The sequence below is a fragment of the Sebastes fasciatus genome, chromosome 22, assembly GCF_043250625.1.
Source record: "Sebastes fasciatus isolate fSebFas1 chromosome 22, fSebFas1.pri, whole genome shotgun sequence".
Classification (NCBI taxonomy): domain Eukaryota; kingdom Metazoa; phylum Chordata; class Actinopteri; order Perciformes; family Sebastidae; genus Sebastes; species Sebastes fasciatus.
Window position 1 is genome coordinate 2,564,849 of NC_133816.1, and position 25,727 is coordinate 2,590,575.

The window sequence follows — 25,727 nt, forward strand, 5'->3', positions numbered from 1 at the left end:
AGCTGCAGTTATTAATCTATCGTCTCTGATGATGACATCACAGATTTGAATGAGTGATGTCACAGTCTGAAGATGGCTGACGCTTTGTTTTCATGAATCAAATTAAAAACCCACTTACACTTCTTCAGACCGGGTGTCAACCATCGGACTCCAGCAGGCTCCACCCTGAAAGGAGGAGGGGGGTCAGAGCAGCACTTCCTCTCTCAGCATGGAAACATGGACATCACATCGCTGTCATACGCACAGCTTTGTTATCCTCTACCAATGTACTTACATGTTCACATGGAGCACTTCTGATAAACAAGGCTAAAGTGAGCATGGCAATAATAAATATGCATTCTGGGTTTGTCACACCACAGAAACATGTGCGCCAAATCGCCGTCCGAAGGGGCGGATTGGGGAAATGTGGCCTGAGTCCTTCTGATCGAGGATCAGCCCGTGGACGGTGTGAGGCCGCTAACGGCCCCTGTTGAGCAGTCTGCCCGGGGGATTCAACTCTGCGGGTCAGGGACGGCCGCTCGGTGTGGGAGGATCCCCTCGTGGGACCTCTCCCCGGCGCTGGCTGGCCCCCGCCAGGCGCATTTCATCCGAGGCGTTCGCCACCGGGGCCGTGGTCAAAGTGCTTGCTTTTGTGGTCCTGGTAGTCTCAAAGACATTCGTGGCCCTGGTACTCCATACTCTGACACTTTGTCATTTTCTTTTTTTTTTTAAAGACTAATAATTTTTTACAAGTTTACAGAAAAAGAATAAATATACATAGGACATGGGATTACAATCATAAAAATATAATACTAAACAGTGATGAAAATGCCAACACCTATAGTGGGACCTGAACCCACCATGCTGTTAACATGAGTTACATGCTCTACTGACTGAGATAGCCAACATAACCTCTGATGATATTCTGGGTTTCTATATTGCCTTTCAAAAACCAGGTTAGTGAAGACGGGTGGAGTTATGTTAAAGGTCACATATTATACTCCATTTAAACTAGTTATTATAGGTCTCAGACACCTCCAAACCATGTCTCTGAAGTTTTTTTTTCAAAAAAACAATCAGATCATGCATTCCAGCATGTCTCTATAACCTCTGTTTCAGCCCATTTCCAAAAGTGCTGATTTCTGTGTCTGTAGCTCTGTAGGTCTCATATTATGCTCATTTCCAGGTTCATAGATGTATTTTAATGTTGCACTAGAACATGTTTACATGCTGCAATGTTCAAAAAACCCTTTATTCTTCTCATACTGCAGCCTGAGTCTGCCTGCCTCAGAGCCTAATTCAGCCTCTGTCTGAAAACCCCTGATTCACAGCCTGTCTCCTCCCACTCTGCTCTGATTGGTCAGCGTTTTCTGTCAATCAAACGTCCTCAACAACAACAGCGTCACACTCTCCCCCTCCCTCCCGGAGAAGCTCTGGAGAGAGAGACGAGTGGAGAGAGGAGCTAGAATAAAGTTTATAAACCACTTTAAAGTTTATAAACCAGAAACTTCACCCAGCGCACGTTACCGGAGGAATCTGATCAGAAATGACCGACAGAATCATCCCAGAGGAGAGCAGACAGCTGTGAGCAGATGGCTCTGTTTACATGGAGATACAGAGCTAACCCGGTAGCATGTAGCTAACCCGTTAGCATGTAGCTACATGCTAACGGGTTAGCTACATGCTACCGCTATGACACGGTGTGTAAACACAGCGACCATCAGGGTGGAAAATAGAAGATATGAAACAGTAGTCAGTTCATTATTTCTGCTAAAAGATAAATGTATGGAAGATCAGAGTAATGGTATATTATTTACAGTAGTAGCTGTCTCTGTGTTACCATGACTACAGACCACCGGAGCTTAGCTTACCATAGTTTACCAGAGCTGAAGACTTTCTCCTGTACCATGTTAACATAACTGCAGGTGAGATGATTACAAATGCTGTGAATAATTAATATTGTCATCTGTCAACTCAAATAAAGTTTGACTGTGAAACAGAAATGTGTTGTGTTGCTTACAGTCACTATTTACTACCTGTACTCTTCTACATGCATGACATCAAATATATATAATATATAAATATCACCTGTTTAAACAGTGTAATTACATAAAGCCTTTGTGAAAGAACATGTTATATTTAGATGATGGGAGTACATGAAGCCTGTTCTGCTGGTTCTTGCAGACTAACAGTAGGAGCTACTTTGCTCAAGTTCGGTTGAGGAGGAGAGACAGTGACGCGCTGTGGGGCGGGGTCAGCTACTGAAGGTTCTCTCTGGTTCGACCAGGAAACCCTTATATGGCTAATTCTCAAATGACGTCAGAAGAAAAGAAAAGCTGCGCAGCGTTGTTTCGACACCCATTTCCGGACAAACGAGGATGGTCTTTTATGATACTATGGTGACTTGTAGACACACTGGGGACAGATATTGATGTTTAAAAGACATGGAAAAGTGCATTTTGCATAATAGGTGACCTTTAAGGATGACTCCAGTGTGTCATCGAGTCATGATTTCAGCCCCGCCTAAAAACTCCTGAACACAAAACTGGCCAAAAACAGTTTAACGGTCTAATTCCACAATCCAGAACTAAAATGTTCACAGCCTTTACACATTTTCAGTTATTATATTCCAACATTTATAATGTGTTTAGAAACAAATCTGTGAATTTCCTTTAAATAGTTTACAAGTTCTGCTCCGGAAACGAAAGTGTGACACACGAACGGACGGACGTACAGACATGTGGAGCGCTATATACTACGTTGTCGCGGGGGTATAATCAGATGACTACAGCTCATTATGTTCACTTATTAATGATATATTATTATCAGTATTATATTGACAATCATCAGAGATTTCAGATATTTCCTCTACCAGTCAGTCCGTAAATCAAATGTTTAAATCTGCATCAACTGATTTCTTTGTCCACTTGAGTTTCAGTGAAAACGAGCTGTTAACACAACATCTGACATATTTTCAGCCTGTAAAGTAGTTGTGTCTAACATGATATAAACCAGCTGCTTCCACATCCATTTACAATGTACCTGAACAGGTGGTGTACGGTGTACTTGAACAGGTTGTGTACGGTGTACCTAAGCAGGTAGTGTACAGTGTACCGTACCACTATACTGCAGCAGGCCTCTTCATACCTGAGAGTGTCCAGTCTCCAGTGTGGATCCTCCAGTCCAGAAGACAGCAGCTTCCCTCCGGAGTCTCCTGGATGGTTGTAGCTCATGTCCAGCTCTCTCAGATGGGAGGGGTTGGAGCTCAGAGCTGAGGCCAGAGAAGAACAGCCTTCCTCTGTGATCAGACAGACTGACAGTCTGCAAACACACATAACACACGTCACATATTTCTCTGGTCAGATCCTAACACCCACTAATGTCCATCAACAATATGACAACATTACTGGTAGCTCTCTGATTCCTCTCGGATATTTAAATTCACAATAGAGAGAGAAAAAAATAAAACATTAAATGTGCTCATGGGAAGAGATTGAAATAAAATAAATTCAACTGGTTTGAAACCATATTATCAGAGACAGATGCAGGTTACGAGTTCATCAGTTAATCAGGATTTAATGGGACATGTTGATGAATCCTGACCTGAGAGTTTCTAGAGTACAGTGTGGACTCTCCAGTCCAGCTGACAACAGATTCATTCCTGAATCCTGTAAGTTGTTGTTACTCAGGTCCAGCTCTCTCAGACTAGAGGACTGGCAGCTGAGGACTGAGGACAGAGCCTCACAGCTTTTCTCTGAGAGGTTACAGCCACTCAGTCTGAAGAGACAATAATGAAGAAAAAACAAGTTGAAAAGATAGAGTATTTAAGTTCTGATATATGAATTCAACTATCTCTGTACTTACAGAGCTTTGTTGGAGACTTTGACCACTGGCAGCAGCCTCAGAAGAGCCTCCTCAGAAGCAGAGTATTTCTTCAGGTCAAACACGTCCAGATCTTCTCCTGATGACAGTAAGATGAAGACCAGAGCTGACCACTGAGCAGGAGACCGTATATGTGTGGAGAGACGTCCTGAACTCAGGTACAGTTGGATCCCCTCCACCAGAGAACGATCATTCAGTTCATTCAGACAGTGGAACAGATTGATGCTTTTCTCTGCAGAGAGATCCTCATCGAGCTTCTTTCTGATGTGCTGGACTGTTTTCTGATTGGTCTGTGAGCTACTTCCTGTCTGTGTCAGCAGGCCTCGTAGGAGAGTCTGATTGGTCTGCAGCGAAAGACCCAGGAGGAAGCGGAGGAACAAGTCCAGGTGTCCATTTGGACTCTGCAAGGCCTTGTCCACAGCACTCTGGTAGAAGTGTGTCTCAGACTTCTGGGAGGTTGTTTCTTCTTCTGCCATCAGATTGACTCCAGAGTTGATGAACGTCAGATGGACATGAAGAGCAGCCAGAAACTCCTGAACACTCAGATGGACGAAGCAGAACACCTTGTTCTGGTACAGTCCTCTCTCCTCTTTAAAGATCTGTGTGAACACTCCTGAGTACACTGAGGCTGCTCTGATATCGATGCCACACTCTGTCAGGTCGGATTCATAGAAGATCAGGTTGCCTTTCTGCAGCTGATCAAAAGCCAGTTTTCCCAGAGACTCGATCATCTTCCTGCTCTCTGGACTCCAGTGTGGATCTGTCTCAGCTCCTCCATCAAACTTGATGTTCTTCACTTTGGACTGAACCACCAGGAAGTGGATGTACATCTCAGTCAGGGTCTTGGGCAGCTCTCCTCCCTCTCTGGTCTTCATCACCTCCTCCAGAACTGTAGACGTGATCCAGCAGAAGACCGGGATGTGGCACATGATGTGGAGGCTTCGTGATGTCTTGATGTGGGAGATGATTGTTCTGGTCTGCTCCTCGTCTCTGGATCTCTTCCTGAAGTACTCTTCCTTCTGTGGGTCGGTGAACCCTTCGACCTCTGTCACCATGTCAACACACTCAGGAGGGATCTGATTGGCTGCTGCAGGTCGTGTGGTTATCCAGATGTGAGCAGAGGGAAGCAGGTTCCCCCTGATGAGGTTTGTCAGCAGCACATCCACTGAGGTGGACTCTGTGACATCAGTCAGGATCTTGTTGTTGTGGAAGTCCAGAGGAAGTCGACACTCATCCAGACTGTCAAAGATGAACACAACCTGGAACACTTCAAACCTGCAGATTCCTGCTTCTTTGGTTTCAGTAAAGAAGTCATGAACAAGCTCCACCAAGCTGTACTTTTTCTCTTTCAGCACATTCAGCTCTCTGAAAGTGAATGGAAATGTGAACTGTATGTCCAGGTTGGCTTTGTCTTCAGCCCAGTCCAGAGTGAACTTCTGTGTTAAGACTGTTTTCCCGATGCCAGCCACTCCCTTCGTCAGCACTGTTCTGATCGGTTCATCTCTTCCAGGTGAGGCTTTAAATATGTCTTCTTGTCTGATTGTTGTCTCTGGTCTGTGTGGTTTCCTGGATGCCGTTTCAATCTGTCTGACCTCATGTTCATCATTGACCTCTGCAGTCCCTCCTTCTGTGATGTGGAGCTCTGTGTAGACCTGATTCAGAAGGGTTGGGTTACCTGCTTTAGCGATCCCCTCAAACACACACTGGAACTTCTTCTTCAGGTTAGATTTGAGTTCACGCTGACAAACTGCAGCAGGAGTTTCTGAATGAACACAAGATCAATAAGTCAAAGAACATATTTCAACATTTCCTCAAAGAATGAGTAAATAAATATATATCAGACCGGCAAATACGGGAGCGTCGCAAAAACTCAAGGCCACGCCCCCTTTTGGGGGAAAGAAAACCAAAGATCCCAAAGACTTCAATGTAATTTAACAAATGTCTTGAGTGTAATTTTGACTAATTCATATGCATCCATCTCTTGTTAAACAAACGTTTGTTTAATACACATGCCTAATCATTATTTTGTGATCTTGCCTGAACCTGAGCGTTGGCAATACCTTAATAAATGAAGGTTGATCTGTTGCGCTGTTGGGCTCATTTTCTGTAGCATGGTGGGATTAGCAAGGTAGCTAGCTAACTAGCCAGTCGCTAAATGAGTCAAATTTAACAACTTAATGCTTCATCGACACACTCTTGTCACAGCGTAGAAAAGCATTTTCTGTTCGGCTCATTTTCTGTGTTGCATGACAGCATGGTGGAATTAGCAAGCTAAGCTAGCTAAGTAGCCAGCCGTCTGACCAGCGGGCTGGTGGCCAACGGCAGCGCTGTAAAGATAAATTGAGGGCGTATAAATCTTTGGATGCCTATAGTTAACTATCCTTCAGTAAACTCAGTCAAAAAGAGAGTCGGACAATATCGGAGAAGCGTTTCAGAGATGGAGAGAAGTTTAGTCTTCTGCTAACCGCAACCAAAGGCTCACGAGTGCGGTTAGCAGAAGAATCAAATCACAGTTTGTCAACTCAACTGTTGTGATATCTGGATTCTGGCACCCAACAACACAGCAAGATGACATTTTAGATGTGTAACTTAAGCCCACTGCTAGTGTTAGCCTCCAGCTAACACTGTGACGTAATCATGACGTCGACACACAAAGGGTCTATATTTGGGTCCATCTCTTGAGACATTAGTAAACGTCCCATTCATCCAACATGTTAAATCTTTAGAGAAATCCTCTTACTGCTCTGCAGACAGTCAGCCAGCTCCTCCTGCTTCATTCTCCTCAGGAAGTGCAGTGTGATCTTCAGAAATTCCTCTCTGCTCCTCCTCTTCTCTTCATCCTCACCGTCCAACACCTCCTCATCCTGCCTCTCACTCTCTAGGCATTCTCGGTAATCTGAATTTACAACCTTCTGGATCTTCTTCAGCTCGTTCTTCACAAAAGTGACGATGTTCTCCTCCAGCAGCTGGAACAGAATATTATATGAATGACACGATCAAACTAAAATCATGGAACCAAACATCAGATCCATGTTGGACAGAATGACATCCCACTGGTCTAAAAAACGCAGCATGGAGATGACTGTGAACAGAATAGACGTAAAAGTAGTTGTTGTACATGTACAGACCTTAAATATGGAGTCCAGGTGTGTTTGATGCTGCTGGGCAGACTGAAAACTCGGAACCTCCGAGCTCTCCTGGTCCACTCTGTGGAGGAATCATGAAGAATGAGCTCACATTATGTCTGTCCACACAGAGACAAACACCAGGTACAGGTCCATGAAGTGATATTTGGATGTCAACAGTGAATCAGATGACTCCCTGTAGTGTTAAATGTTTACTAGTCCTGCTGATCCCACTGAGAATCAACAGCTCAGTCTGCAGCTGTTTGTAGCTTTCAGCTCACTGTTTTCTTCAGTCAGTTTGGTTTAGTCCCAACAGCTCTCACCAACCCCTCCACAGTCCTGACTGGATAAATAGCGGAGCTACTAACGTTAATGGAGGTGCCATTCAGTTATTATTATGAGGCGCTCAAAGTCTGCTCAGGAAAAAGGACTATTGGGCGAAGGTGAATTACAACGTTATCATGATGTGTTCAAATGCAATCTCGTAAAATTCAGTTTTTGGTGAGAAACTTGAATAGATCCAGTTGTTTGAAGGAAATGTTTTCACAGTAATATAAAATAGATATTAGAGAGGGAATTATGACCTGTTTAACTTCCTAACACTAGCTCTAAGCAGTTTGCCAAGATTTTTTTTAATCAAAGCAAATATTTAAATAATCATAATCATTTGAATTGTGTGCTTTTATGCAAATAACCACTATAGATGACAATAACAAAGTACAGTACAGTGTACACTACCCTCCCTCCACGGTGTAATTCCAACACTGTAATTTACCGTGTATATAATGTTTTTTATGTTAAATATATCGAACATTTAATGACATCAGATCTAAAATGTTATTCCTTCATTTAGCGCAGAGATTTCAAAAGTGGCAGATAAAATTTCTGAAAAAAAAAATACTTGTCTGCCCCAGTGGCAGGAAGTAAAGAAAGATAATTTCAGACCTGCTTACAACCAATTATGACATTTATTTTTTATTGTTTAACACAGGCCATTTTGGTAGAACAGAAATGATTTTGCTTTACTTTTGTACGGCGCTTTTTAAGCAAGTCACTTTCAGTCCAAAATGGCGGAAGCATAGCTTTGTTGCTGGGCGCTGATGTTGCAATGGAACGACCAATTGACTTTCACTTCTTGGCAATATACGTACTTTGGACAAAGGTCTGCACTAGAGAGTTGAAATTTATAAAGAGTTGATAGATAGATAGATATTATAAATAAATTAGATAAATTTAGGAGACTGAAATTAGGAGTAAGAGACTGGAAATTTAAGACTTGTCACCGCAGACCACAATGCTCAAACCAAAGCACCTGTTTTCCACTATCTAGCTGGCTAGCAGCTAACTCAGGCTAGATAGCTAAAGCTGGCTAGCTAGCTATCGCCAAATTGCTAGCTATAAATTGCTATGGCTAGCGCTAGCTAGCTGCTAGCAATTTGACAATAGATAAATAGCTAGCGGCTAGAACCTCCAGCAGCTCCAGTGAAGCTGCTCAGTGTCAGACTGGTTGCGCTGGGCAGCTCCCAGTGTGACTGAGGTTGACTGAAAAAGAGATCTGACAACTGACAGTGTAATAAAAATCACTTTGTTCAGTTTGTTTTGGTTGAAGGATACGGAACGGATATGACGTCACATAGACTCAAATGAAGCAAATATATCGATTCTGGCAATTCAAAAATGGCGATACATACTGTAGGTGTATCATTTTTTTGTCCCACCCCTAGTGTCCATCTTTATATTTAACTTCCCTAACATCTGATATCATCATCTTTTTGTTTTCATTATCAGTTTGAAATCCTCACCTTTGTTCATCAGAGTGACGTCCATCTTTGAAGGCTGGACGATGACCCATAGACCAGTCACTCTTCATGGACACACAGCTGGGTTCAGGTTCAGGTTTTTCCAGCTTCCTCCTGATAGAAACACAAGATAAATTCAGCACTGCACTCACAACACACTGAGATAAAACCTGTCAGTGATTTAATACACCTACTGTACACAGTATATTTGTCTTCTGGTAGTTTTTGGGTACATTTGTATGAAATCAATGTTAAATTGAATGTTTCAATGAATATTTTAAAGCTGTATTCAGTGCAGTGAGCAGCAGAGGCAGGAAATGATGCTGTGGGGTGATCATATTAGTTCAACAGTAATGCCGTATTATTGATAAAAAGAGGAACAGACGTGATGTTTGAACTGAGTGTCCATTAGAGCTGGGACGATACACCTATCTCCTCATTCAATACTATCACGATACTCGGGTGCCGATTCAATATGTATTGCGATTTCTAAGTTAACGATTTTATGATTTATTATGATTTTTGTTAACTTTTTTAACACTAGGTCATGGGAAAAATTTGAGTCATACACTTCTAGGGACTTTTACTTTGGAAAATATCTAAATTAATCCAGTAAAACTGTTTGATTTTCAGCATATATGTAGTCAGAGACGTCCTGAAGTCAAATATATCAGTCATTGTCAGCAATTATTTACTACATTTTTTCCAGCAACCCAAAAATCAAAGAATAAAGACATTTCCCTCACAAATTAGTGGTATTTTCTTTTTAATGTATAAGGGTCATGTAATGTTTTATACTTCTGGTGAATATAATCCAATCAATCTTATTTCAATAGATGTGTTTTTTATATACAGTTCCCTTTGTTAACACCTTATTTTGAAAAGCGGACATTGTCCCACATGTGTACTTCCTCTAACTTCTCCAAGGTGGTCTCTAGCTCTCCCGTCAGCTCCATTCTCTTTATCCATCCATGGTCAGCTCCATCGGGGCCGTTTGAATGCATTTAACATAAATGTTAGTATATGGGTGCTCTACAGTTGTAGCGTCGGCCCATTTGACCACGGAGATGAGAGTGACGGCCGGCTCAACCGCACGTTACCGCGATACGATAACGTTCCCTTTCCTGTTCTTCACAGAGTTAGCATGCAGCTTTAGCCGCGATGTCTAGCTCTGCTTTTCCTGCAATGTGTGAAACCCAAAGTGTTTCCATCCTTTACTGGATGTGTAGTGTTTACCACGCTGGATTTAACGTGTGAGGGTGCAGGTCGTATCCACACTGACCCTCCAACGTTTTATACTTCCTCGTTTCAGCTCGCTGTGGTTTGTTTTGGTTGACGGATACGGAACGGATATGACGTCACGTTACTCAGACTACAACAATAAAAGCGGTAACTTCCTTCTACCTCCACATAGACTCAAATGAAGCAAAAGTATAGATTCTGGTATTAAAAACATCTATTTCAAAATCGTGAAAAAAACGAATTGTGATACATACTGTAGGTGAATCAATTTTTTTTCCACCCCTAGTGTCCATCTTTATATTTAACTTCCCTAACATCTGATATCATCATCACTTTGTTTTCATTATCAGTTTGAAATCCTCACCTTTTTTTATCAGAGTGGTGTCCATCTTTGAAGGCTGGAGGAGGATCCATAGACCAGTCACTCTTCATGGACACACAGCTGGGTTCAGGTTCAGGACTGTCTGGTTCCTGATGGATCCTGATAGAAAGAAATCCATTAAAGCTCACATATTAAGAAACATTGTCAGTGAATCAAAGACTTTGTGACATGGAGAAGAGTCGTGGACAGTTAGAGATGGTCAACTCACCTCTGAGCTCTGGTCTGGCTGTCATGATCCCCACGCAGAGTGGTTTTAGAGGGAGGGACTCCCTCCTCTTTGTCCTCACACTGACTCATAGCAGAGCCTTCACATGAAGCCAACAAGCTGCTGGGAGAGCTCACACATTAATCCTCTTCATCATGACTAACACACAGCGCTCATTCACCTCAATACTAAATACACTCATGGGACTGTTCCCATGTTGTTGGCACTTTGAGCTGCACAGTCATACCTAAGAAATGACATTCACAATAGGGATGTGCATTCCAAGCAAAAATACTATTCACAAATCACTGAACTAGTCGATTATTATACCAAAAATGCTGCATAACGAAGGAATGAGGAAGAAATGAGGGAGGAATGAGGGAGGAATGAGGAAGGAATGAGGGAGGAATGAGGAGGGAATGAGGAGGGAATGAGGAAGGAATGAGGGAGGAATGAAGAAGGAATGAGGGAGGAATGAGGAAGGAATGAGGAAGGAATGAGGAAGGAATTAGGAAGGAATGAGGAAGGAATGGGGGACTCCTCAGTAACTATTCTATAGGATGTCTTACTTTACTTGGGGGTAATAATCAGAATGAATGAGTCGTTACTAGTTTACCTAACTGCTAGTGAACCACTAGTTAATGAGTAACTCCCAATCAAATTTTATAAAGTAGCTAATGATTATAAAAGGAGTGAGGAATGAATCAGGAAGGACTTGATGATTGATAACTGGTTAATGAGTACTTCTCTAATAATTGCTAATGGAGGACTATATAGTAGATAATGATGAGTGACTAGAGACCAGACTGGGACGTCCTATATTAATGAATCATTAAGTAATAATGATTAGTTCATGAATATATGTGACTTAATCAGCTGCTGAGAGGCACAAAACTAGTAACGACTCATTAATTACTCATTATTTAAACATTAGTTAATGTTAGCTGAAGATTCTGCAGATGGTCAAACATAAGCCTTCGTGTATTTGTGGATCCTCACCAGGATCACGTTTCTGTGTCAACATGAAGATTAAAGAGGAAACTGGTTCATTCAGATCATCAGTAACATTTCAAACCAGTCAAGTATGGTCTAACTTGTTCAGGGTGTAAAGAAAATCACGAAACCCCTTATTTACTTAAAAATGTTTTTAAATCAATATTTACAAAGATGCACAAAGCTTGATGAAAATTAATTTAAATGTTTTAAAAATATTATAAAAGTTAAAAAAAAAGCAAAATGTATAAAATGAACATGATAGTGATATTTTGATGAAAACTATAAAAAATAAAGATGTTACAGATTAAAATCTGAACCACTATATGTGATTGTGTGTGTCTGATTCTGTGTGTATGTTCATAATCTGATGGATAGAAGTTGATTTTTTATTTTTATTTAGGAGTCAAACGTGACCGTTAACTACTGGACACACGAGCTTCATATTCAACTGCAGAACACGTGACACAGCCGTTTGTTCCAAACACTAACATGCACGCGCACTTGGCGTGTATGCCCCAGATGTGTAACTTTATGAAAAGGTGAAAATCCGTGTATTATTTAGTCTTTTCATATTCAACTGGGAATCATAAATCGTAATATTAAAGAAAAGAATCGTTCTTTGGTTATTCGGTAACGAATCCAACAGAAAAAGAGTCGTTTACAAACCTTTTTAGAAGGAGAGAAGAAGAAGAAGCTGCGACACGACCGAGCTCAAAGTGAAACTAAACTGGACCTCTCGTGGTTTAGGTATATCCTGCTATCTGACTTCAAAATAAAAGCACCGTCCTGATGAAGGCGACAGGCCATTTCATCCAAAGACATCCACCCAGTACAGATGGATGCGGATGGATGTCTATGATTTCATCAGCAGCAGAGACAAAATAAATGTCCACTTGTCACTTTGTTTCAACGCTTCTTCGTCGACATTAGTTTGGATGATGGTGAAGTTAGTTTGTTGTCAAGTTTGTTCTCAGAGAAAGAGGAAGTCTCTGGACAACCAGACACAGCGATGAGTCTTCAAAAAGACCGTTTTGATTTCACTCTAAATGTTGGATGTCTTCATCTCATCAATGTAACTCTGATCTCATGTGTTTGTGACTCTTCACCTCTAAGCTGCAGTAATGTGTTTCTGTCACAAGATGGCGCCAGCGTAAACATGACTGACTGAAGAGTTGGAGAGTTCAACACCACTACATAATCACAATACTACACTATCTGTCATGGAGGAAGAAGTACTGTAGGAGCTAAAATCTAATACTTTAGCTACTGAGGTGATTAGCCCTGGACTGACGCGCTTTTCGCTGTAGATGGTACCTTTAGTTGTCTGTTGTGCTGTACAAAACTGATCCTGAGTCCGCTCGTTGGTTTTACAATAATAGTTCATTTATTCCTAATATGGTATTAAGGAAGCAAGTCCAGTTACCATAGCAACGAGTAAACAATAATAACACGGCAAACAATTCAGCGTCCCTGCGATCAAAAACCATTTGCCCTTCCGGGCTAAACCCTGACGCCAACAACACACCTCCTTACCTATATACCCGTGGCTGGGTCAATCAATTAATACAGTGCCACCTAGTGTTCGTAGAAGTGAATTACATCCCAACCTCAGTATGTCAGCATCATGTTTTGGCTCTTACAAGTACTATACTTCAACTTTATTTCATCAAGTATACTTTAAGTAAATGTAAAGCATATATTCCCCAAGTATACTTTATATAGTAAGTATACTAATATCAATGTACTAGTAGTATAGTGGTAAGTGTACTACTTATGCTTCTTGGGACTAAAGTGGCCCACTTTTTGGTTTATAAAAGTACTTTTAAGTGTACTTTAAGAGTAAGAACATTAAACTTTGATTACACAACTAGTTTACATAAGTTTTATTTTATACTGCAACTATACTATAAGTGTACTGATAGTTTACTAGTTTTATACTTGTAGTCCACTTTATAGTTGATGAAAGTACACTTTAAAGTATACTCTCAGTAAACCACCAGTTTAATAGTTTTTATACTGCAACTATACTATATATATTTGTAGCCCACTTTTTATCAGAGACGGGGACTCGAGTCACACTGAAGTCACACACAGTGACTTGAGACTCGTCTCATTATATCATTACTAGTATTATTATATTATTATTGTGAACAATAATCAAAGCTGTCAGTCAGCTTTAACAGCTGTTTATGTCTGAACTGATCTAATACTAATAAAGACACTCAGTTCTTCTCAGTGGTAGAGCAGCAGTGTTTCCTCTCTGTTACCTGTTTAACAAACACCTGCACATGAATAACAGCTGCAGTCTGTATTTCTACTGTGGACTGAGTCCTGCTTAGAGGACCAGGAACCATCTCTACAATGCCTTTATATCATTTATTCATTATTAGCGTCTGTATTTATTGATATTCTGACACTAGGAATTATGTATTAATGGATGCATGGACTCGCATTTATATAGCGCTGTTCTAGTCTTCCGACCACTCAAAGTGCTGTACGCTACATGTCCACACACACACACACACACACACATACACACACACACACACACACACACACACACTGATGGCAGAGGGGATCGAACCACCGACCTTCCGATTGGTGGACGACATGCTCTCCCCTCTGAGCCACAGCCGCCCCGTCTGATTCTGACTATTAGTCTGAATGTTTCAGGGAAAATGTAAATGATGTAACTCATATCAAACCCGACGCTCAGGAATTATCAGCCTCATGTGACTGAATGGAAATGAGGATAAATGATGTAAAAGCTGTAAAAGACAGACTCTCCTTCTCTCTCTGACTTTAACTGGATCCTTAATGAAAGTTAACGGGGAAATAACAGATCATCAAAAGAAAACTCTTTCTAATAAATGAAGAAAGTTGTTTGAGGTCTGTTCGTTGTCAGTTCTTATAAAGCTCTTTCAGTAACAGACTCCTTCAGCTGCGGTGTGTGAAGCAGAGATACTGCAGGTCCTTCTGCTGCTGGAACACTTCACCATCAACATGGTCCGTCTGTTGTTCACACCTACAGTTAACATACTGATTATAACTAGATGGTGAATCAGAAGACAACTAAACTATAAAACTTAATCTGTGATCTGTCTTCACTCCGGTATAAAACTGATGTTGACGTATCAGATCAGTCTGATCGGTGCAGCGTCCAATCAATAAATTATATCTAATAAGGATATGAGTCGAGGAGAGGAGTCGAGGAGAGGAGTCGAGGAGAGGAGTCGAGCGTATAAATTCAGAAATGGGAAAGGCCTTGTGACACACTCCTGCAAACAGAAGAACCCCCAACAAGGTAGTGTTGTAAACTGTAAACTGTGTTTAAACTGTGTTGTTTGTTTCTTCCTATGTGTGTAATATTATCATACAATCACAGCACTGAGCTCTGATTGGTCAGTAGGCGGTGCTTTTATAGGGGTTGATCTCTTATCTGGAACATAACCTGCTCCGGAGCAGGTTAGCCGTTCAGCATCAGTTACCATGGTGATCTACCTCGGTAAGAAGTGAACCAGCTTCGTAGGACAGAAAACCCAGAGTTAACCCTGAAGTTACCTCGATAACCGCAAATCCTGCTTCGTAGTACAGGCCTCTGGTTAAAGTACCGGATGTGTTCGAGCTGTTGCGCACTTTATAAAAAGTCCCGAGACTTCCTGTTTGTCTGTGAGGAAACTACAGCAGCAACTAATTTTTGGTGAATCACACAATATGTTTTAGTTACTTACTTGTAGGCGAGCTGTTCCACTTTATACCACCGCAATTATTGATCAGCTGGACGAAACAACTTCTCTTCTACACAACACTAAATGTTCAACCCGAGGAGAAGCTGTTTTCAGCTGGGGTGTGTCATGGATGAGTGTTGTGTTAAGTTAAATCCCGCCCACCGTGATTTGATTGGTTAAACCGGTGAGTGTGGGCGGGGTTAACATTTCATTGGTTGGACTCTGGGTTGGGCGGGGTTAAACAACTTCCAGTCAGCCCATTGTTACTAGACTATCAACAGTGGTGGGATGTAACAAAGTACATTTACTCAAGTACTAGTACTTTGAGATACTTGTACTTTACTTGAGTAAAGAACAAAAACATGTGGTGATGCTGCTTTCAGCCGCTGGAACAACCTTCCAGAGGAACTGAGAGGAGCAGAAGATAAAAACCCATCTATTTAGTCTGGCTTTTATGTAGTGTTTTATAATTTTAAGGTTTTGTTGTTTACACTTATTTTATTTATCATCATCATTATAGTGTTTATTTTACTCTATTTTGTTTAATCAACATTTTATTACTGATCATTATTATCTCTTTTATTCTATTTTATTTTATTAAGATGTCATTATTTTAATACAATCTGCTTATTTTGTGTAGTCTCACAATTTTTATTTATTTTTATTTAATTTTAACATTATTTTAATTTGGATTTTAATTCATTTTATTGTTATTTTTATTTCCTTGTATTTTATTTATCTTTTATTATCTTAAATACCCGTCTTTTATTACTTTCTTATTCAATTAACTTTTATATTGGTTGTTTTGGTGTGCATTAGTCTCTAAATCCATTTTTAACATTCTACATTTTTGTCAATCGTCTGTCCAGTACTTTGAATTGCATTTGACTTGTTTGAAAGGTGCTATATAAATAAAGTTTGTTTGGTTGATTGATTATTTCCATTTTATACTACTGTATACTTGTACTCCACTACATTCAAAGGGATAATAATGTACATTTTTGCCCCACCACAATTTTTACCTACTACAGTATATATCTCCAAAGTTGGTGACTGTGAAGTGTTCCTTTATACTACTTAATAAGATAAATACATATATATATATATATATATATATATTTAAAAAAAACATTGGATTAGCAACAAATAAGCCTCATCATTGCCTTGTTGTCTCCACATTCCTCCACTGTGCAGTAAACTGAAAGTGAGATCATGGGAGTCATGGGACTGACAGGCTGCAGACAGGTACTGTACTGGGCGTGGTGTACACTCAGACATTTGGCCAGTAAACTGAGTCACGTAGCTCATAAATTAAACATTTATACAATAATGGTGATATGACACGAGACAAACGCTTAACCAAAATAAGAAAAAACATAGTACAAAAGTATAGATTTATTACAGATGTATGACAAACATCACAGTAAGCGACTGCAGAGTGTTTTTGTTTTTCAACAGGTTAGCAGTTTACTGTAACATACATCCAGTGGCGGAAAGTAACTAAGTACATTTACTCAAGTACTGTACTTAAGCACAAGTTTGAGATACTTTACTTTGAGTATTTCCATTTTCTGATACTTTATACTTCTCTACATTTCAGAGGCATGCATTGTACTTTTTACACCATTATAATTATCGGATCACTTTAGCTACTTGGCAGATTCAGTTTAATAATACAAGATATAATAAACAAATGAAATATAATGTAATATTATGGATTAAGATAAGACTTTGCTTTGAATTTACAAGCTACCCGGCAGTATATATAGTAAAAAAATAACAAAAACAAGCCCCACCTTTACAAGCTGCAACATTAAAGTGATGAACACATTAATGCAACAATAATTATAATACTATACATTATTCTGAAATGTGACATTCTGCATAATAATGTAATGTATAATAATACATTTACTTGAGTAAACTCCTGAATGTACAATAAGTTATCTGTAAAATAAAGCGATCAGACCTCACTTATACTTTAACAGCATCTTCCCTTTAGTACAACTCATATTAGTCCTTGCATTTACAGTCAGTAACTGTCATTACAGTACATTTGATGTCTAGAAGTCAGCAGCATAGTGGACATGAAAATACAACCTCACTGCTGTGAACGTGGTCCGTTCTGTCTGTCAGGACAGGAACCAACAGAGCTAGAACCACTAAGTCACCATGAGGCCAGAAAACTCCACTGCAGTGTGTTCTGATTTCTCTCCATCAGCCCAGCAGCATTCTCCAACACAAGAACCAGTTCTGTCTTCATCCATCTGGCTGGTTTCTCTTCAGACCAGCAGAGGGCAGCAGAAGCTTCAGGACAGCTGAAACATTATATTTATATTTATAAAGTAGAGCAACTGGCGGCCAGTACAGCTGCTGCTGCTGCTGCTGCCAGTCCCAGTACAACATAGAAGCAGATTCTCTCTCGGCTCGGTGGTACTGGTATTGTTATCGCTGGTACTGGTTTTGTTGTCATGGTTACGGGCTCGTCAACGGCTGCTGTAAAGAAAATTAAAAGTATGTGATTACACAGAAAACTAAATATGCACCCCAAAGCAGAGGTGGGACTAAGTCATTGTTTTTTATAAAGTTGTTCCGATACTACCCTAAATTGGGGATTGGGTATCGGTGACTACTCCAGTCTATGCAAAATCTGATACATAATTAATTAACCCAGAAAAAAATCAACTTGTTTAACCGGAAATTAATTCTCTTCCGCCGCTCCAAAACAGTAGCTTTCACTGTGCTGTCGCCCTGGAGGTATCATGGCTGCCACTGGCAACCACTGTTTTAGAGCAGCGAAGAAGAACTGATTGCAGGTAGTTTGTCACAGCTGTTGAATAATAATAATAATAATAATATTTTTTTTTCATCACGCTGGTATTGGATCAGTAATCGGTATCGTCCGATACCGCAAGTTCAGGTATCGGAATCGGTATCAGGAAGGAAAAAATAGTATTGGAACATCTCCAGTTTTGCAAGTAACAAGTCAAGACTGACAAGTTCCAATTCAAATGCCAAGTCCTAAACTTTGAGTTCCGAGTCCTAAACAAGTCCCAAGTCAAGTCCCAAGTCAAGACTGACAAGTCCAGAGTCAAGTCTCAAGTCAAGACTAACAAGTCTTGAGTCAAGTCCCAAGTCAGGACTGACAAATCCCAAGACAAGTGCCAAATCAAGGCTGACAAATCCAGAGTCAAATTCCAAGTCAAGACTGACAAATCCAGAGTCAAATCTCGAGTTAAGTGCCAAGTCAGAAACTTTGAGTTTTGAGTCCTAAACAAGTCATGACTGACAAGTCCCGAATCAAGTCTCAAGGCAAGGCTGACAAGTCCCGGGTCAAGTGCCAAGTCCTAAACTTTGAGAATCAAGTCCTAAACATGTCAAGACGGCAAGTCCCGGGTCAAGTCTCAAGTTAAGACTGACATGTTCCGAGTCAAGTCTAAGGTACTTTGCAATGAAGATTTTAGGGTCTGCTGGCAACAAACATTAGCCAGACTGTTACAGATGTATGTGACAACACTGAGTGAACTTACCAGTGATGTTGAGTGAGAACTGTTTAACCTTCCTGCCAAATCCAGTGGCCATCCTACAGAGGTACAGCCCCGAGTCATTAGTCCTGACTCTGGACAGATGAAGCCGGACACGCCCCGTTCTGAGAGCGTCTTTGTCACACTGCGTCCGTCCTGCAAACTGCTCGTGCAGAGACTCGTTGACACTGTTGTCCAGATGGTAGAAAACCTTCAGCCCCAACACAAACACACAGTGTATCTTAAGCGAGGGGACGGAAATGTCGGTTCTGGCGGAGAATCTCCATTCAACTGTGATGTTATTGCCCTCCAATGCCTGATGCTTCAGAGCCGTGTTCTGAGGCTCAAACATCCCTGAGAGGAAGAGAAGGAGGGAGGAAAGAGATAAAGTGATGCTCTAAATGTTGTGACTGCACTGATCAAATACACTGATTAAATCACAAAGTATTCATTCATAAGACTATCACAGTATTTATGCACTTTTTTATTGCTGTATAACCGTACAATGTATTTGTGTTCAAACTCTGCAAAGGCATGAACAGGAAGTGAGACATGCAGGCCGCCCACAGCTACACACGCCACGCCTCTCAGTCGTGGGAAAGGTGTAGAGATACAAATAAACGTATGATGATAAAACAAAGCCATAACAGTGCTGCGCATGGAGAACAAAGTGAGTCATGTTTGACCTTGACAATGATATGACTCAGACCTTGAACTGTGCATTACTCATCTAACTTACCACAGATCACTTTTATACAATGGACAGGAATGAATAACAATAACAATAATAATAATTAATAAAAAAAAATTTTATGCAGTTCTTTCATATATTTCTTGTATATTTTATTTGTCAACGTAAAGATATAAATGCTGTTTCAAAGTAGTCGAATTAAAAAATATTGAGTCTTGCAAGACTACAGTCATGCTAGCAACTCTATGAGGCTGTACCTAGACACAGCGCTGCTTTGAGCTAAATGCTAGCTAGAAGATATTTACTCTTGGCTATTATCTTAGTTTAGTGTGTTAGCATGCTGACATGCTGATGTTTAGATGTTTACCATGTTTACTATCTTAGTTTAGTGTGTTATCATGCTAACATGCTGATGTTTAGATGTTTACCATGTTTACTATCTTAGTTTAGTGTGTTATCATGCTAACATGCTGATGTTTAGAAGATGTTTACCATGTTTACTATCTTAGTTTAGTGTGTTATCATGCTAACATGCTGATGTTTAGATGTTTACCATGTTTACTATCTTAGTTTAGTGTGTTATCATGCTAACATGCTGATGTTTAGAAGATGTTTACCATGTTTACTATCTTAGTTTAGTGTGTTATCATGCTAACATGCTGATGTTTAGATGTTTACCATGTTTACTATCTTAGTTTAGTGTGTTATCATGCTAACATGCTGATGTTTAGAAGATGTTTACCATGTTTACTATCTTAGTTTAGTGTGTTATCATGCTAACATGCTGATGTTTAGATGTTTACCATGTTTACTATCTTAGTTTAGTGTGTTATCATGCTAACATGCTGATGTTTAGAAGATGTTTACCATCTTAGTTTAGTGTGTTAGCATGCTAACATGCTGATGTTTAGAAGATGTTTACCATGTTTACTATCTTAGTTAAACTATATCCTTTAAGAAAAACTAAAACTAAACTGAAACGATATTGCCTGATTGAAAACTAATAAAAATACAATTCTACACGCTTGACTACCTGTGTGTAAAAGCTACATCGTAGTCTGTTTGTGTGTGTTTTAATTGTCCTGTATCTCCTTCCTGAGGGAAGGGGAGTAAACACTAAACAGGGTGTTAGCATGTTTACTATCTTAGTTTAGTGTGTTAGCATGCTGACATGCTGATGTTTAGATGTTTACCATGTTTACTATCTTAGTTTAGTGTGTTAGCATGCTAACATGCTGATGTTTAGAAGATGTTTACCATGTTTACTATCTTAGTTTAGTGTGTTAGCATGCTAACATGCTGATGTTTAGAAGATGTTTACCATGTTTACTATCTTAGTTTAGTGTGTTAGCATGCTAACATGCTGATGTTTAGATGTTTACCATGTTTACTATCTTAGTTTAGTGTGCTAGCATGCTAACATGCTGATGTTTAGATGCTTACCATGTTTACTATCTTAGTTTAGTGTGTTAGCATGCTAACATGCTGATGTTTTAGAAGATGTTTACCATGTTCATCCAATAGTTGTTGAAATATTTCAGTCACGACCAAACTGGTGGACCGACCAGCTGACATTGCCATCACTAAAGTCAAGCTGCTAGTATGGTTAAAAATACTGAGATCAGCCTGTGTAAAAGTTTTAATATATAGAAATAAAAATATACCAGAAAACATGTCTTCTGTTTTGTGAAGTCAGAGAAGTCAGAAAAAATAATTGCTGAGGCTAGTTTGAACATTTCTCTTTGCATAAAATAAAGTGAAAGTGTAAACTAACCAGAGACACAGGAGGTCAGGCTGATGAGCAGCAGGATCCTGCAGATCATCTTCTCCCTGTGAGAGCAGACAGAGGTTAAAACTCATGTGATGTAAATGCATTCAATAAGACAAAGCTGCTGGCATTTACATTCGTTCTTTACATTCAGCTCACTTTCTATCCTCCACACTCTCTTTGTCAAGGTCACAGTTACTCAGCCGCTATCCTGCCTTGTGGTTAGGCAATGAGTAGGAGTCATTCATTTAAATCCACCCTGCACAACGTGCTAGACTGACTTGCTCCCACATGCACACAAGCCCCGTGTTTTCTAACAGTAAGTAAGATAAAAGATGTTAATTCACACGAGATGTATGTCCCTTACCAGCAGTGTCAGCTCTCCTCAGGGTAAACTCAAGATATCCTCAATCTGTCAATAAGTTCCAAGATGAGCCTTCACTCAGTCTTTACTTTGCTAAAATATCTGCACAAAGTCCTCCCTCTCCTTTTGCTCTCGCATCTGTCAGCATATTCTTTTTGAATAACCTCCTTCTTAAATGATGCCAGGCTGTCAGACTGGTTTAAACTGTGCTCAGCATGACTCAGTGTGATGACATCCGTGCAGGAAAAAACCCACAGGTAGTTTCCTGGCTGCATGAAAAAACCAACAGGTAAAATAGTACCTTACCTATCTACATCTAATGCAGCCAAAGAATAATTATGCACCATATATCCTTATACGTGTAAATGAAAAACACGTTAATCAAGATTTTGCAGAAAAAAATAATTATTCACAATTGTTAAAATCATCAATGCACTTTTGCAAAAAAATTGAAAATACATTTTTAAACAGATTAAAATATTGCAACAAGTTTATTGTGTGCATATATGTTCATTCCTTTGTTTATTAAGCACAACAGCCCAAATACTCAAGATAAATCCTTTTTCATGGTGTGAGATTATATGAATGGAGATATCTGCTAAAGTAATAAAGATCAGCAGAGAGGGATTTTCCAGCCTCTACATGGATCCCAGCTATTTTCTCTTTGCAGCAGCAGATGTACTACGAGGAAACAAAAACTCCCTCAAGCCAAGAGGAAGCGTCAGAGTGACTCATGAGATAACGCCTGAGGAGGAAATGCTTCAGGTGTTGTTGACGTCGGATCAGATAATAATAATAATAATGACTGTAACAGTACGGATCAAGTAGCCTGCGTAGCACTTCCATCAACAAATTGTTTTGACAGTATGTTGATGGAAGATCTGTTTCACTGATTTGTTAGGTCTATTCAAAATATGTTGATGGATCCAGATGTTTTAGAAAAGTCCTGTCCATGAAGACTCTGTCTGTTCTAGTGCAGTACCCACCTGATCTGGGGAAATGAGAACTCCAGCTCCTGCATGGACAAACACATTGACAGTTAAAGTGACAATGAATAAATGCAGCAACACCAGCAACTTAATCAGGTTTCAAATCAGAGACCGGGCTTCGGAGGAGGCTTTTATAATGGGTGGATGGACCCGGTCCCAACCCTTGGATACGGTTGCTTAACAACATAACACTGACATAAACACAGGAGACAAATAAACAAGACCTCTGATTCTCTGCTACACGCGGAGGAGAAGTGACGCTGAGAGTTGTCACTCCCAGTTATTTGAACCAGTGTGTTGTATTAACACCAAACACCAACACTGAACACGTGCCATCAAGGCTTCCCCTCATGTTACCACTATGGTCCAAATGGAAATAGGCCTATCTCAACAATTATTGGATGGATTGCTATGAAATTTGGTTCAGATATTCATGGTTCCCAGAGGGTGAATCCTACTGACCTAGGTGATCCCCTGACTTTTCCACTAGCGCCACCCTGATATTGACATTTATGGCTTTTAGTGAAATGTCTCAACAACTATTGGATGGATTGTTATGAAATTTGGTTCAGACATTCATGTTCCCCTCAGGATGAACGGTTATCACTTTGGTGACCCCCTGACTTTTCCACTGGCGCCACCCTCAGGTTGACATTTATGGCTTTTAGTGAAATGTCTCAACAACTATTGGACAGATTGCTATGAAATTTGGTTCAGACATTCATGTTCCCCAGGGGATGAATCCTACTGACTTTGGTGATCCTCTGACCTTTACTGGAGCGTCACTGTGAGGTTGAAGTTTGTGATTTTGAGTGAAATATCTCAACAACTGTTGGATGGATTTCTATGAAATTTGGTTCAGACATTCATGGTTCCCAGAGGGTGAATATTACCCCTGACTTTTCTACTAGCGCCACCATGAGGTTGACATTTATGGATTTTAGTGAAATATCTGAACAACTATTGGATGGATTGCCATGAAATTTGCTATTGACATTCATGATCCCCTCAGGACGAATGTAATACCTTTGGTGATGCTCTGAGTTTTCATCTAGAGCCACCACCAGCAGACCAGCCAATAGGAATTATGGGTAGGGGGACAGACTTTCCAAATTGGGCCCCTGATCCACCCCGACTCCAGGTCGCCCAGTTTCATATGATATTATTATATTATATATTAGACAATATTCATATTCACTCCAACTTTAAAAATGAGCCCGCTAGCAGGCTTTATTTGCTAGTCTGCCTATAGCTCCTCATCTTTGTACGTTCAGCTTCGCCTGTCATACCTGCTGCTTCTCCAGAAATTCAGTCATTGCCTCTCTGATCCTTTCATTTTCTTGTTCTCTCTGTATCCTGGCTTTTATTTTGTAGAGCCCCCGATCCGGGATTTCCACAAGGATATGGAGTAGCCAGGCAGTGGATAACAGTAGCCAGCCAGTGTGAAACAGTAGCCAGCTATGGGGGTCCGGGGGCATGCCCCTCGGAGAATTTTGTTTTTATAAAAGCCGAAATTTGGTGACCTCTGGCACATTCTGATGCTACTATTCCATCATATACACTGATCTTAATGATTGTAAACATGTAGCTAGTGAATTATTGTAAAGGAGAATCAGGCTTCTCGTGCATTTTAGCCCACAGTCTGTAATAGTTATTCATATTTAAAACCACGTCTATTCCTGACAGATCAGAACTTTTCTAATTTAGAGTCATATACATTATTTATTATTTATTTATTGACACCTTCACTGTGGTGTATCAAGACATGCCACAATGATGCTTAATGTATAAATGCTCTCTTAATCAATGGAAATTAACACGATTACTTTAAGGGTCCCAAAATATGACACAAAGATATATATATATATATATATTAACTGTATAAAGATATATGACACAAAGTTATTCACTGTACAAAGTTATACACTGTACAAAGATATTCACTGTACAAAGATATCCCAGGTCTAATCCAGCCTGTGTATTGATTTTAAATTAAACTATTGATAAGATAAAACTGTGGCAAAAAGAGATGATAAGTTGAAAGGTGTTTTAATGATACCAATATATTTATTCATCATATAAATATATTTAACTTGCACTGTCAGTGATATAGGTCAGCAAGTTAAGTGTTGTTCTAGATCCCATTTAAGGGTCAAACATAGACCTTTGCATGGGCCCCACCCTCTGGCCTCTGGTCCCCCCTGGCCTTGGGTCCCCTCTGGCCTCGGGCCCCCCCTGGCCCCGGGCCCCCCTGGCCTTGGGTCCCCCTCTGGCCTCGGGCCACCCCTGGCCTCGGGCCCCCCTGGCCTTGGGTCCCCTCTGGCCTCGGGCCCCCCATGGCCTTGGGTCCCCTCTGGCCTTGGGCCCCCCCTGGCCTCCGGTCCCCCCTGGCCTGTGGCCCGGGGACAGTTGTACCCTTTGCCCCTGCCTGACGGCGGTCCTGACCACCAGGTCAAAATATTAATTTTTCCAATATTTTGTTTTAAGACCAAATACATGCTAACACGCTACACTAAGATGGTAAACATTACATCTGGTAAACATCAGCCTGTTAGCATTGTGATTGTGAGCATGTTAGCATGCTGATGTTAGCATATAACTAAAAGCATCACTGTGCCAAAGTACAGCCTCAGTGAGCCACTAGCATGGCTGCACACTCTTGTTCTTTGCTGGTCACACAGGTATGTTTTTGTTTTTACTTTAGGGCTGCTCAGATCTGGGTAATCCCAGTTTCAATTCATGTTTCGGTTCTGCTGAATAACATAGCAGAGCCTGACTCAAAAAGTGGCAAGATTAAGATCTACTTCATTCATCCACATGGGGAAATTTATGTTGGACTTATGTTGGAATTGATGTTGGAAATCTATGTTGGACACACTCAATCTAAAACCAGTAGCACCCAATCATAGTAAAAGATACTGTAGAACTGCAGTGTCATCATGTTGCATTGCTTTTTCACTCCAGGTAGTTTCACTATTACATGAGCTCCTTGTCAGCACTTCTGGGCAGTGGATTCCTTTACTTTACCGTGCCTTCACTTTAGACCTGCCTTT

The 25,727-nt window shown here is 40.4% G+C and overlaps 1 protein-coding gene across 16 annotated transcripts in view; it reads right to left on the bottom strand.

The window, feature by feature from the left end:
• Positions 1-15,494, bottom strand: part of LOC141760393 (NLR family CARD domain-containing protein 3-like) — a 152,634-nt gene extending 137,140 nt beyond the window's left edge. For 6 of the 16 annotated variants that reach the window (XM_074623135.1, XM_074623136.1, XM_074623137.1 and 3 more), the window contains exons 1-4: positions 15,342-15,494; positions 10,618-10,737; positions 10,392-10,508; positions 8,789-8,899 (exon numbers count right to left, since the gene is read on the bottom strand). In XM_074623135.1, coding sequence (XP_074479236.1) covers positions 8,789-8,899; positions 10,392-10,508; positions 10,618-10,706 — 317 coding nt within the window. In that variant the 5' untranslated portion in view covers positions 10,707-10,737; positions 15,342-15,494. Of the gene's footprint in view, positions 1-118; positions 166-3,126; positions 3,301-3,582; positions 3,757-3,843; positions 5,624-6,601; positions 6,828-6,989; positions 7,069-8,788; positions 8,900-10,391; positions 10,509-10,617; positions 10,738-12,276; positions 12,437-15,341 lie in introns of those variants that run through there. The other 10 variants (XM_074623151.1, XM_074623153.1, XM_074623152.1 and 7 more) reach the window with 4 other exon arrangements.
• Between the last annotated feature and the right edge of the window lie 10,233 nt (positions 15,495-25,727).